The sequence below is a fragment of the Nicotiana attenuata genome, unplaced genomic scaffold (genome assembly GCF_001879085.1).
Source record: "Nicotiana attenuata strain UT unplaced genomic scaffold, NIATTr2, whole genome shotgun sequence".
Lineage (NCBI taxonomy): Eukaryota > Viridiplantae > Streptophyta > Magnoliopsida > Solanales > Solanaceae > Nicotiana > Nicotiana attenuata.
Window position 1 is genome coordinate 1 of NW_017678738.1, and position 13199 is coordinate 13199.

The 13199-nt window shown below is 35.0% G+C and overlaps 1 protein-coding gene across 1 annotated transcript; it reads right to left on the minus strand.

Annotated features, from left to right (window-relative positions):
- Positions 1-6740: 6740 nt before the first annotated feature.
- LOC109221665 (putative disease resistance protein At1g50180) lies at positions 6741-8413 on the minus strand. The gene has a single exon (XM_019386134.1). It carries the CDS (start codon positions 8391-8393, stop codon positions 6882-6884), a length of 1512 nt encoding a protein of 503 aa, XP_019241679.1. The 5' UTR covers positions 8394-8413; the 3' UTR covers positions 6741-6881.
- Positions 8414-13199: the final 4786 nt, after the last annotated feature.

Here is a 13199-nt window from a genome sequence, read left to right on the forward strand (position 1 = left end):
CTTGTATGTATGGGTGTGCATTGGGGACAATGCATAATTTTAAGTGTGGGGTGAGGAGATTGTCTGGGTGATTTTTCATGCTACTTTAGCTGTGTGTTTTTTTTTTTAAAAGATTGGACTTTTCCTGATGACGGATCTTCTAGACAGTTTTCTTGAGGGAAGTAAGTCTAAAGAAAATACCAAAAAGATTTTTTGTTTTGTTAGGTAGTGTAGCAATTACCCCTTGGTTTTTGTTTAAACCACGGTTCTTTTCCAAGGATTTTATTTGAACCGGGTGTAGTTAGTTTTTTTTTTTGGGAATAGGAGCCATTGTGTTTTGTTTTGAAATGAAGCAATATCTCTTGACTTTGTTATGCCTTGAGAATAGTGAGTACTTTGGCTGTGACGCTTAGGCTCAGTTTTTGACTCTTGTATAAGTACCTTAAATTGTATGATTTTAAATTTGCTTAACTACTCTGACTAGGGTGTCTTGATGTATCCAAACCTGAGTGAGTTATGTGCCATGTGTGTGTAAGGTTTTGTGATATTCTGTGCATTGCATTTGATGCCTAGAACTTGCCCCGTGTGTTTGCAAAGCGAAATAGTAGTTTTATTCAGTCTAGGAAGTGATATAGGCATTTCTTTGTTGAGCCAGATATGTATATTTTAGCCGCCTAATTATTATGTATCGTAGTTAACCCCTTCGAGCCTGTAATCCTGTTTCTTTGGCAACCACATTACAAGCCTTACCCATTTGTTCGAATTAACCATCTATTTGAACCATTGAAACCTCTCATGAGCACTTGAATTATTTATGAACTTTGTAAAAGTTAAAGTGTGGGGTGGTTGGTTTGGCTCTTGAGTGGAACTAATGAAATAAGGAGAAAGGTGCACTGTTTTGAAAAAGTAAGAGCTACTTGAATTGGAAAAAAAAAAATAGTTGGATTGTTGTGAAAAAAAAAAGATCTTGATAAGTGGTGGCTCTTGACGTAACTGTGCTTAAAGAAGTGTGGGGTAATATAAATTGATGTGAAGGTGGAGTTTGGTTTGACATAAGTATGGGGTTTGAATGTTAAAGTATATGTATTAAAGTGCTTAGGGAGGTGTAGTCACTCTTATATCTAAATGTATCCTACCCGTCCCGTAGCCGACATTACAACCAAATAAAGTCCTAATTGATCCAAGATTGAATGAGCTCGATTAGTGGAGTAGTACACTACGGGCAAGCTTATGGTGCATCTTTTGGGGCATATGAATGTTATTTATGAGAGTGAGTGAATTCTTTCTATCTTGAGTTCCTAAGTGTTCTTAAATTTTATTGTGTGGAACTACTCTCTTTTGTTGTGTGAGGGCACTTGATTCATGAAGGAAAGGTAATGTCAGTCACCTCTATATTAGAGTAAGTGGGTGAGTTGTGAATAACGTGTGGTACTTGTGAGTCAAATCTTGAGGTGAAGATGTAACGCTTTTGTGATACTCTTGGTGTGATGAGTTAGGAGAATTGTTTAAAAAGGTCGTGTCTATAAAAAAAAGTGGAGTTTGATTGCTCGAGGACGAGCAATGGTTTAAGTGTGGGGTGTTGATGATAGACTATAATTGCATATTTTAGTCGCTTATTACACTCGAATTTACTGCACTTTAATTGAGTTTGCGCTTTAATCGCTAGTGTTTTGCACTAATTGTGTGTTTTATGCCTTGTAGGTGTGATTCCGAGCTATATAGATGTTATGGAATGAATTTAAGTGATTTGAAGCTTTGAAGTCTGAGTAAAAGCTCAAGGAATTAATCCGGGATCGTGTTCGGGGGTCAAATTTGATAATTAAGTACGAACGAAGACTTGAGGAGGCATATTGCGCACTGTCTAGTAAAATAGACATAACTCTTTGCTCAGAACTCCATTTGGGCTCCACAATATATGGTTGGAAAGATAATTCAAAGGGCTACAACTTTCATATTTTACATTTTTCCAAATTCCAAACGGAACAGGGTGAAAATCCGAGGTTTTGCCGCGACCGCGACAGAACCGCGGTAGAAGATGGTCGCGGACAACTGAAGAATCAGAGGGCATGTTCGGCCGCGGTTCCACCGCGACCGCGTCAAAACCGCGGCAGGAAGCGAAAATTTCAGGGACTAAAGTGCAAAACATGGGATTTTAAGTCCTAAACCCTATATTAAACAAAGGAGGCCGGCCAAGAGCAAGAGGGGGACATATTTTGGACACAAATTAGACCTAAGGAGGCGGAGAGACACTACTTTAGGGTTAGACAACACCCTTGGAGGCAAGAACACATTGAGAGCAAGGCGGAGAATTCTTCTACGAGTTTTTCCTTCCTCTTCCTATTTTTCATTGTTGGTTATGACTTTTAGTATCGTAGTTTTACATACTATTATGAATAGCTAATTTGTTATCTAGAGTTTGATAGAACCTTTTGTAGGATAAATTCTTGTTATGTTTTTATATAACTGAGTCATAGCTTTTCTCTATTTGTTCAACTACGTTTATATTGTGGTTGGTTGAAGAGCTCTTAATTAGCTGTGCCTATTTAGTATGCATAACTCGGGAGAGAGTGCATATTTTGGTAATTGTTAAACAACACCACTCCCAAAGTATATGAGGGATCAATAACTGAGGGTTTAAAGGCGGGATTAGGGATAACGAAGCCTTGAGTGCGATCTGAAGTGAGCTGTATTAAAAGTCAGCTAGCGTAGCTCGGGAGAGTGTGTCTAGTAAATTGTCGTAATTACTCGGGAGAGATTTACGGTAATAAGAGCGCTCATGATCGGTAGAGAATACTTAGGCGAAATTATAGAAGACATAGCGGGAAGGATTCCGACAATTGGGGAAATCATAACTCTAGACCTCCTTAATCTTTTCTCTAACCCTTAGTATATTTAGTTTTTAATTTACTATTTTAATTTGTTAGTTAAGTAGTTAAACACAAGAATCTTAATATCTATAAGTTAGGAATTGTTCAAGCTTGTCTTCTTGGTGATAGTGAACAGCTGTAGCTAAACCTTAGTGCTCTGTGGGATTCGACTCCGGACTTGTAAACCGGATTATATTTGCAACGACCGCATTGTCCTTTTTATAAGGCATAGTTGGGCGTGATCATGGCCCAAAATATCAAAAAATAAGAAATGGTCATGGCGAAGCAATCGCTATTGTTCATTATGTCATTTCTGATGGGTTTTATGCGATTTAGAGCCCATCTCCCAAATTCATGAAGATGGCGTGGAGATTAGCATAAGAAAATTAAAAATTGTCTTGCATTCTGTTTTATGGTCCTAAAACTCTAAAAACGAGGAACGGCCATGGCGAGACAATGATAATTATTTATTAGGTCGCCTCTGATGGGCCACAAAATGTAGGCGATTCAGAGCCCGTCGAACGAATTCATGAAGATGGCATGGATATTAGCGCACGAAAAGTTGAAAATTGTCATGCATTCCTGTTTTATGGCTAAAACGCCGAAAAATGAGGAACAACCATGGAAAGCAATGATTATTGTTCATTAAGCCGTTTATGATGGGCCCAAAAAAGTGTTAGGCGATTCAGAGCCCGCCAGCCCGAATTCATGAATAGGACGTGGATATTAGTACAAAAAAAAAATATCGACTTGAATTCCTGTGTTATATATGGCCCTAAAACACAAAAAATGAGGAATGTTCATGGTAAAGCAATCACTATTATTCATTAGGTCGTTTCTTATGCGCCCGCAAAATTTTAGGCAATTCGGAGCTCGATGCTCGAATTCTTGCTTTCCCCAAGAAAAAAGGCATATAAGAAGAATTACATATACTAGTGCTATTCCCTCTGATTCAATTTATTTGTCATAGTTTGACTTGACATAAATTTTAATAAAGAAATAATGACTTTTGAGATTTGTCGTATTAAATAAATCATAGCATTAGTGTGGCTATAAATGCTTCTTAATAAATAAATACAAAAATCTAAGGAATTCTTTTTTTAAACAGACTAATAAGAAAATAGTATCAAATAAATTGAGAAAAAGGAGTAATATTTAACGTGGCCTGGAAAATTAGATCTAAACCTAGTGGGGTATGCAACATTATAGCTGCAAAAGTTCTATAAAAAGCTTGAATCCATGAGAGCTATTGTGGAGAAACCGTTGAAAGTAATAGACGATGATCTTGAGGTATTGACAAGTTTGGAAGCTAAAATCGAAGCGCTAGCATACATGACAAGAGATATAGTTAGCTCGGAATCAAAAAAAGTTCTCGTTGAAAAAAGTCCAATTTCACGAAGAATAGCAATTTGGAAACTTCGTTTCAAGATGAAACGAGCAGTAGGACGCATTGATTCCACTATAAGGAAGTGGATAGGAATGGTGAACCATCACTGCTAAACAACTGCTTAAATCCGTCCAAGAAAACCGACCGAAATTGGTCGGAAATTGTAAAAAATCGACCGATTTCCGACCGCTTTTAATTAGTCGAAAAAATGATGGTCGCTAACGTGTTGCAACCAAAATCGGTCGGAAATTTCCGACCGAAATCGGTCGGTAATAATAATAATAAAATTTATTTAATTTTCAAATACTGATCGAAATCGGTCGGTATTTTAAATAAATAATAATTTTATTTAAATATATAATTATTCTTAAATTGTAATAAATTATTAATTTATTTAAATAAATAAATTTAAATTCATAATTTCCGACCGATTTCGGTCGGTTTCCTGGGTAAAAACTGGGCGAAAAATGCCTGCTTTTAAGCTACACCACCTGCCAATTACAACCATTATCCATCCTATAATGGCTGCATTACATTAACTAACAACAACAACTATATAACAACAACAACAATAATTAACCAACAACGCTAATAACAACCACAACAACAATGCTAATAACAACATCGCCCAACCACAACAACAACTATATAAATGTTCAATAACAAAATAATATCGACAATACAATCATCATTCAAAACTAGTCCCAACTAAATATTGACAAGTTCAATACTTTGTTTAGCAATACACACCATTAAATAAGTGTTTTATATTGCATCATCTCCATCTTCACTACTAGACCCTTCATCGCCGACATGGCTCGAAGGATCACGATGAGAAGGATTAGCACATGGGGAAGGCGCAGGAGACCGGGGAATGGGGAAAGCACCACTAGCAAAAAGATTGGCCAGCTGACCTTGAAGGAGATTAAATTGTCCGTCCCTCTTTTCTAGCCGAACTTGAAGGGTACCAAATTGTTCATCTCTTTTTTATTCTCTAGCCTTTGTCTCTTCAAACTCTGTTGTCAGCTTTGCGATCTTCTGTTTCATAGAGTAGATAGTCGACCTATCAATTACCTTGCATTGGGCGGAAGTCCCTATACCTTGCAATCCAGCCCTGTAGAGCCGAAATGATCTCTCAGGAAGGCCGTATGCTATCCCCTTTTTAGGACCACCGACAACATCCAACCATATCCTCTGCGCTTCTTCGTCTAAAAGGGGTGGTCGCTCGCCTTGCTCATTTGGTGGCAAGCTCTGAGTGTACTCTTTATTTATAAGGTAGAAAATTATTAACTACTCCCTCTGTTTCATATTAAATGAGGTATTTTCCTTTTTAGTCTGTTCCAAAATAAATGACACATTTCTAAATTTGGAAATAATTCAACTTTAAACTCTTCATTTTACCCTTTTTGCCCTTAATGAGAAGCTTTTATAGCCACACAAATGGCATGGCCCCACAAATTTTTTACCCCTTAAGCTTTTAAGACCACAACTTTCAAAAGTCTTCTTTTTTCTTAAACTCCGTGCCGAGTCAAACTATCTCAAACAATATGAAACGGAGAGAGTAAATAATATTATAAACATGTAGTTATGAAACTTACATATGCAGTCTACGCCCGGTCCTCGACCCATCTACTTGGATCTGTCGGTACCTTGTTCTTCCGGATGTGAGTCTCCACGAAGAACTCATCATGAGTCATCTTCCTCCCATATTTTTTTTCCTACAAATATGTAAGATGCCTTGCAAGCCTAACTGATACGGAACTGACCAACAGATTTTGCATAGTTTTCTCCAATATCCTATTGAATCTGCTTGGCGGAATTTTCACTAACAGATTTTGGACAGTTGCTTATAACAATTAGCTCGAGCATCGTCATATCTACAAATCTTGTGGGATAGAATCCATGTACCAACAACCATTAATTGCGTACATGGATTCCATCCAGAGGGAGACTGAAAATTTCTCAGAAACAAACTCCTCTCGCCAAGCAAATGATGACGAAAGTAATTCCAGTCCAAACAGAGATGCCGCAATTGAGACATCTTCAGAATTTCATATGGTAATATGAAAGGAAAATGCCAGCGCCATAAAGGTGTCGAAAACTTAAAGTACAAAAGTTTGCAGATACTGAAGGCTAGCTATTGAGGAAGGAAAATAAATTGTGTGATGAATATATACAAGTCAACTAAGTATCTCAAAACTCAAAAAGTATATCATTTGATATTAATTATCTCATAAGTTGGAAACATGAATACAAGTAATAACTATAAAAGTAATTCAACCAAAAATACGACCTAAAGGACGTAATGAAAACAGACCTCAATAGAACCTCCATAGTTGTCTTCAATTTCTCGTTGAATCTTCTTAGCAGAATTCACAACTGACTCCCTACACATGCGTATATCAATTAGCTGAAGTGTGGTTATTTCTGCAAAATCTACAGGGATCGAAATCATATTCGCACATTCAACAAGATATAGTCGTTCAAGGCGTGGAAAGTGATCACTACTGGCTCTCCAGTATCTAATGCCCAAGCGACTCAATAGCAAGAACTTCAACTGCGGAAACCCTTCCTCGGTTACTTCCCATTCCATACCAATATTGGAGGAACCAAATTTTAGTTTGAGGGCCTCGAGTTTGGGCAACTTACTAAGAATCCTCAAAATTTACACGAGTTTTGCTAAAAGATAACTTCTTAAGGTTCTTCGGAAAAGCTTCAGGAGGAGGAAGTGTCGAATGAGGCATCCCGTCAAATTTCAATTCCTCGAGCAGATATAAGTTATAAAGATTATGGAGGCCTATTCTTGAGCTTGAGGGATTTCGAATAAAAAGGAGAATAGAACGGGCCTTATTTTGACGAACCTTGGACAACCGATTGGAAACAAAAGAGGATTCTTCTGATTGGATACATATCCGACGCTTTGTGAAAAACCTCCTAGAGTGTTCACATGGCTTTTGATCTTCAACGGTAACATTCACAAAATTTATTTTATGAGCTTCTCTCAAGCAGAGTTCACGGATCAAATCATGCATTCCACAAGCTTTGATTTTTCTATCAAAACTCAAATAGTGGATGAAAATTAAACCTCTATCTACAAGATCTTTTATATATTGTTCTGCCACTTCTTCTATTTTTGTTTCCCATTCCTTCCATTCTACCTTCAAAAAGCCCTCTGCTGCCCATAATCTCACAAGTTTTTTGTGCAGTAAATTCCAACTTTCATTAAAATTCAAGAGACGCATTTGATAAGGAGGCTTACCTGAGCTAGCATATTCAGCCACTTTCATATTTCGAGTAGTCAGGAGTATTCGGCTTCCATAGTTACAGTCCGGAAAGCATTGTTTTATATCATCCCAAGCTTCTTTAGCCCATATGTCGTCAATGACTATCAAGTACCTCTTGCCTTTCAGATGCTTTTGCAATCGATCTGCTAGTTGCCCATCATCTTGCTCCTCATCAATACTTCCACTTCCACTTCCACTTATAGAAGAAAGAAGGCGTAAGAGTACATTTCTCTTGCAATACTCTTGCGAAACAATAACTTTTGCACGAATGTCAAAATGAGACATAATGAATGGATCATTGTATAATTTGATGGCCAAAGTTGACTTGCCGATGCCCCCCATCCCCACAATTGAGATAACTTGTAGCTCAGTTGCTCCTCTAGCAAGTTGATCCTGCATGATCTCGAATGCATTTTCATGGCCGACCATCACATTCTCGGACTCAAAGTCATGTTGAGATGTATTGGCGACAGTCAAATTTTGTGCTCTCAGATCTTTGCTGTTGGTGTACCTGTTCTGCATTGCCAACCATCTGTTCATCTTGGAGTCAATGCGACTTCGTGCTAGTTTCAAGAGGTAATAAAGTTTCCAAAATGCTACTATTCGTTTAATCTTGGTTTTTGCCGTAGTAGCTCTTCTTGTTTTCAAAATAACCATATCTTCTGTGGTGTTCAGTAGCTCTATAATTTCAGCCTCCATCATTGTCAATACCTCTAAATCGCCTGTTATATTGCACGGTTTCTCCAGAATAGCTCTAAAGGATTTTAACTTTTCCATGAACTTTTCTTGCAGGTAAAAAAGAGTAAATGGCGAGCTAGTGTTTGTCTCTGCAGTTTCTAAGGTTGTAATAAGAGATGTAATAGCAGCATAAGCCATATGTCTCTGTTTCTCTCTTATTTGTGTGATGCAATAGGAAGTTTCTGCACAAAGAAGAATGCAGAATCTCTCAGTATGATAAACGGACGAATTGCCACAAGCTCCTATTTTTCAATTTAAAAAAAAAAGGGGCAATTTGGTGTACAAAGCATTCCGAGTTCACGCAGGAAGGGGTGTAATGTAGGCAACTTAACCTAATTTAAGCGTCAGTGGCTGATTCCACGACTGGAACCCTTGAGACAATTTAATTGTTGCTCCAGGACTCTCATTCTCCCCTATCTCTCAATTTAAAAACAGAAATTAAGTGGCCGTTTGGACATAAGAAATGTAAAATTTCTGAAAAAAAGTGGGAAAGAAAATTCAAGTGAAAATGATATGTGAAAAATAGAGTTGTGTTTGGACATGAATATAATATTGGGCTGTTTTTGAATTTTATGAGTGATCTGAAGTGAAAATTTTGAAAAATATCTTTTTAGAGTTTTTTAAATTTTCGAAAAATTCCAAAATTTTTCTTCAAGTGCGAAATCGAAAATTTCATAGCCAAACACTGATTTCGGAAAAAAAATAAATATTTTTTTGAAAAAAATAAATATTTTTTTGAAAAAAATAAATCTTTTTTATGGCCAAATGGGCCCTAAAACAGAAAGAGCAATTTATATATAAAATTTAGAGACTTTTTCCTTCCTATACCATATATGAAACCTTATTATAAAAAATGTGCATAGTTTCATATTTACCCTCCATGTTCACAGTTTTCCTACAATTATTATACCATTCATATACCATATAGAAAACCTTATTACCCTCAATGTTTAAGGTTTGATATATACATTTAGTATACCAAATTACCAATTCTATACCATAGCGTATTTTAAAGGTACAATTAATGATTAAAGAGTGTCTTTTCTTTTCGATAATAATAAAATCTGAATAAAGATTAGTTTCGTTCTTAAAACTGTCAAATTCGTATCAATTCCATCATTTCAATTGTGCTTTTTGTTTTTAGTATTTTGATACTATATAATTTAAGAGTAGGGGGCTGAATTATAAGCATATTTTAATCCAATAAAGTGTCCCCTTTGTTAAGAGAATGCTCCTTATAGTGAAACATAGCTGCTGTCAAACAGTGCTTTTGCCACTTGGCCTTACAAAGGAGACATCGACGTCAATTGCAATTGCAAGTTGCAGATGATCAAATGACTAATTAAACTTTTTCGTATTTATACTACTATTTCCGTTCAATAATAAATATGAAATATAATAATAATATTAACAATAATTTATAATCTAAAACAAGCATGAATATTAGCATGATAGTGATAACAAATATACTTGGTATGAATTAAAGAAATAGTTCTTTCTCTTTGTCTTTTTTTTGAGAAAAATCCAAAGAAGAAGAAATGGGTTCCATCGTTGCACTGTTTTTTCTGATTCTTTTTGGGGAGCATTTTTTCTGCTTTCGACTTTTTGGAAGGCAGCCGATGGAGCCATTTCTAGGGGTAAGGTATTTAGGATTTGATGGATCTGATTTTTTTTAGGTTTCCTAATTGTGTTTTTATATGTAGAAGGTAGGGTAAAGGGTAATGGGTATTTGGGTAGTGGTGTTGGAATTGGGTTGTGAAAACAGAAAACAATGCATCTACAGTCAGAATACAAATAATCTACAATTCATCTACAAAATATCTACAAACTGGGTATATTGAATTTTAATATCCCAATTCCCATTCGATTGTAGTTTAATTGGGATTTTCGACATAATTGCGTTTTTTGCAGAAGATTTATAGAAGTTTTAGTCGTTTTTGATTTGTGAAAACAGAAAACAAAGCATCTACAATTAGAATACAAATAATCTATAATTTATCTATAAAATATCTACAAACTGGGTACATTGAAATTTTATATCCCAATTCCCATTCAGTGGTAGCATAATTGGGATTTTTGACATAATTGCGTTTTTTCAGAAGATTTGTAGAAGTTTTAGCCGTTTTTTATTTGTGAAAACAAAAAATAAAGCATCTACAATCAGAATACAATTTATCTACAATTTCTGCAATATGTCTTCTTCTTCTTCTTCTTCTTCTTCTTCTTCTTCTTCTTCTTCTTCTTCTTCTTCTTCTTCGAGTTTCAATCTGAAATTCAGTCAAAACCAAGTCTAATCTTCACCAGAACCCCTCAAAATTGAGATATGAACTCCAAACCATATTCCCAATTATTTTCAACAACAGCCAATCCAATCAAATAATGAATTTTGAAAATCCAAATTTGAATTCAAAGCTTTCAAGCTTTTTAATGGCTGTCAATGGTGGATTTGCTGCTCTCTTTTCATTTGCTTTGTATTACTGAAATTTGCGATTGAGAAATAGAGAGAGATGTAGAGAGAATGTCGACGAACTGAGCTTTGTTGACGATTTTGTCTTTTTTTGATTTTTGGCTTAAGGAAAAATATCGAAGAACAGAGTTTTTGCAAAAAAGAGTCTATGTAATTTGATTTTAAATTGAAGAGATCCTAATAATTAGTATTTAATGAATGGTATAATAATTGTAGGAAAACTGTGAACATGGAGGGTAAATATGAAACTATGCACATTTTTGGTAATAATGTTTTATATATGGTATAAGAAGGAAAAAGTCTCATTTTAAAAACATGTGGATTCAATGCTAAAAAGCTTAAAAGTTGAACCTATAGAGTATAAATCCTGGATCCACATCTGACTACCGTGTGAAGAAGAATACGATGCAATTGAATTTACTGCGTGGTTTATAGACATGCGAATCGATTTTGACCCCAAAATGATAAATAAAGATAGGATAAAAGATAAAATAGGATTATTTAATAATAAGGAAGGACAATATGAGAAAAAAAAAGGAGTGAAAATGCATAAGTACCCCCTCTCCTATACCCGGATTTCCAACTACACACTTTACCTTTGCGGGATTTTTATTACCCCCCTAAACTATTATAAAGTGTAATAAACACACCCTTAAAATTGGACAACCAGATTCCTGATGGAGAGTGTTGTGCACGCACTGCCAGCTAATAATTCTTTTTCTTTTTTCTTTTATTTCTTCTTCTGTTTTTTCTTATTTTATTCTAGTTTCATATACATGGTCGCCGGCGAATGTAAAATTATTTTTGCGATTTTAGAGCCGGAGAATGTGAATTTGTAAATGGAAACGTAGTACGAGCCAGAGCAGTATTGTTGAGGCGTCGTCGCCGGTAATGGTGGAAAACTCGCTGCCGGCGGTGATGTTAGACTCATCATCGTTGGATCTCAGCCTTGGTGGATCTAGTAATTTATTTAGCAATGGTGTGGGTAGATTTTGTTCTTGAATAATCTGTTTTACGGTTCTCCGGTTGCCGAAGGAATCGACGGAGGTGTGACGCCGGTGAATCATATATACTATTTGGAAGCTCGCAACGAGGGAGGGTGATTTCTTCATGTAAAAAAAGTTGCAGAAAAACGGCGAATTTTATTGTCGATGCTGGTGGAGATGGCTCCGGCGAGTCGGATTCGTTGTCGGTGAAAAAGAAAAAAGGGACTGGATTTACAAAAAGAACAAAAAGAATGTATTAGTCTAAGTTATAGCAATAATTAATTAAGTCTAAAGTAATGATATAATTTTCAATTAAAAGTAGTCACTTGTATAAACTACTCAGTTTTAAACTTAAATTTTGCCTCTCACATGCTTTGAAGAGAGTGAACACACTCTCCTTGCCTCGTCATCAATTAAGGGTGTGTTTATTACACTTTATAATAGTTTAGGGGGGGTAACAAAAACCCCGCAAAGGTAAAGTGTTGAGTTGGGAATCCAGGTATAGGACAGATGCATTTTCCCAAAAAAGAAGGTAACGACGCGACCACACCAAATCAATCGTTCCATAAAGTGACACTTTTGATCGTTACGTAACGATGTATTTAACGATACGATACAATAAAATTCAAGTAACAATCATAACAAATATTGTATTTAAAGTAATAATACGATACAATACAATAGGTAACAACCATCCAAATAGCACAAAATAGTCACATTGAGAAGGAAGAACACTTTCGAAGGCAAAAGGCGAGGGGGAGATATCGTATGTGATCCATGGATCTCCAATCGGGAAACCTTAAATTAAACTAGTAGTCGTACCCGCGCGATGCGCGGTCAATATTAAAAAAATATTTGTCAATTTATTAATTTTTTGATGTTACATTTGAAATTATCACAATTATTTGATTATCCTCTTCTATATAGAATAGATATTGTCTAAATTTTAATAAATAAAATCTCCATTAAATTAAAGGGACATATATAGTCATCAAATAAATTTTTCGTTATGTATTTATATTTATTATATTATTCAATATTTAGTATAATTATATTTTTAATAGAAATTATGACGCTTGTCATTATAACATTTCTTTGCCTCTCCTATTATATGTATATATATATATATATATATATATATATATATATATATAAATACATTTCTTTGACTCTCCTATTATATATATTATATATTATATATTATACATATATTATATTATGTTATATTATATATATAAATAGATTTTTCGTTTTTTATTTCAAAATAATTTTAAAACTCCAATTTGAATTGGTAATTCATTATTTTTTTTAATTTCGTTTTTTATTTTAAAACTCCAACTTGAAACTGCTTCCCAATTTGAATGGGTAGTTTTTCTTCTCTTTTTTCGTTTTTTTATAGGTAACTTTTTTTTTTGCTTTTTATTTTAAAATAATTTAAAAACTCAAACTTGAAACCACTCCCACGAAATTTAAATGGGTAGTTATTTTTTA

Bases quoted from the DNA above. Each gene is read 5' to 3' on its own strand.
- LOC109221665 (XM_019386134.1), bottom strand. From the start codon at position 8,393: ATGGCTTATGCTGCTATTACATCTCTTATTACAACCTTAGAAACTGCA.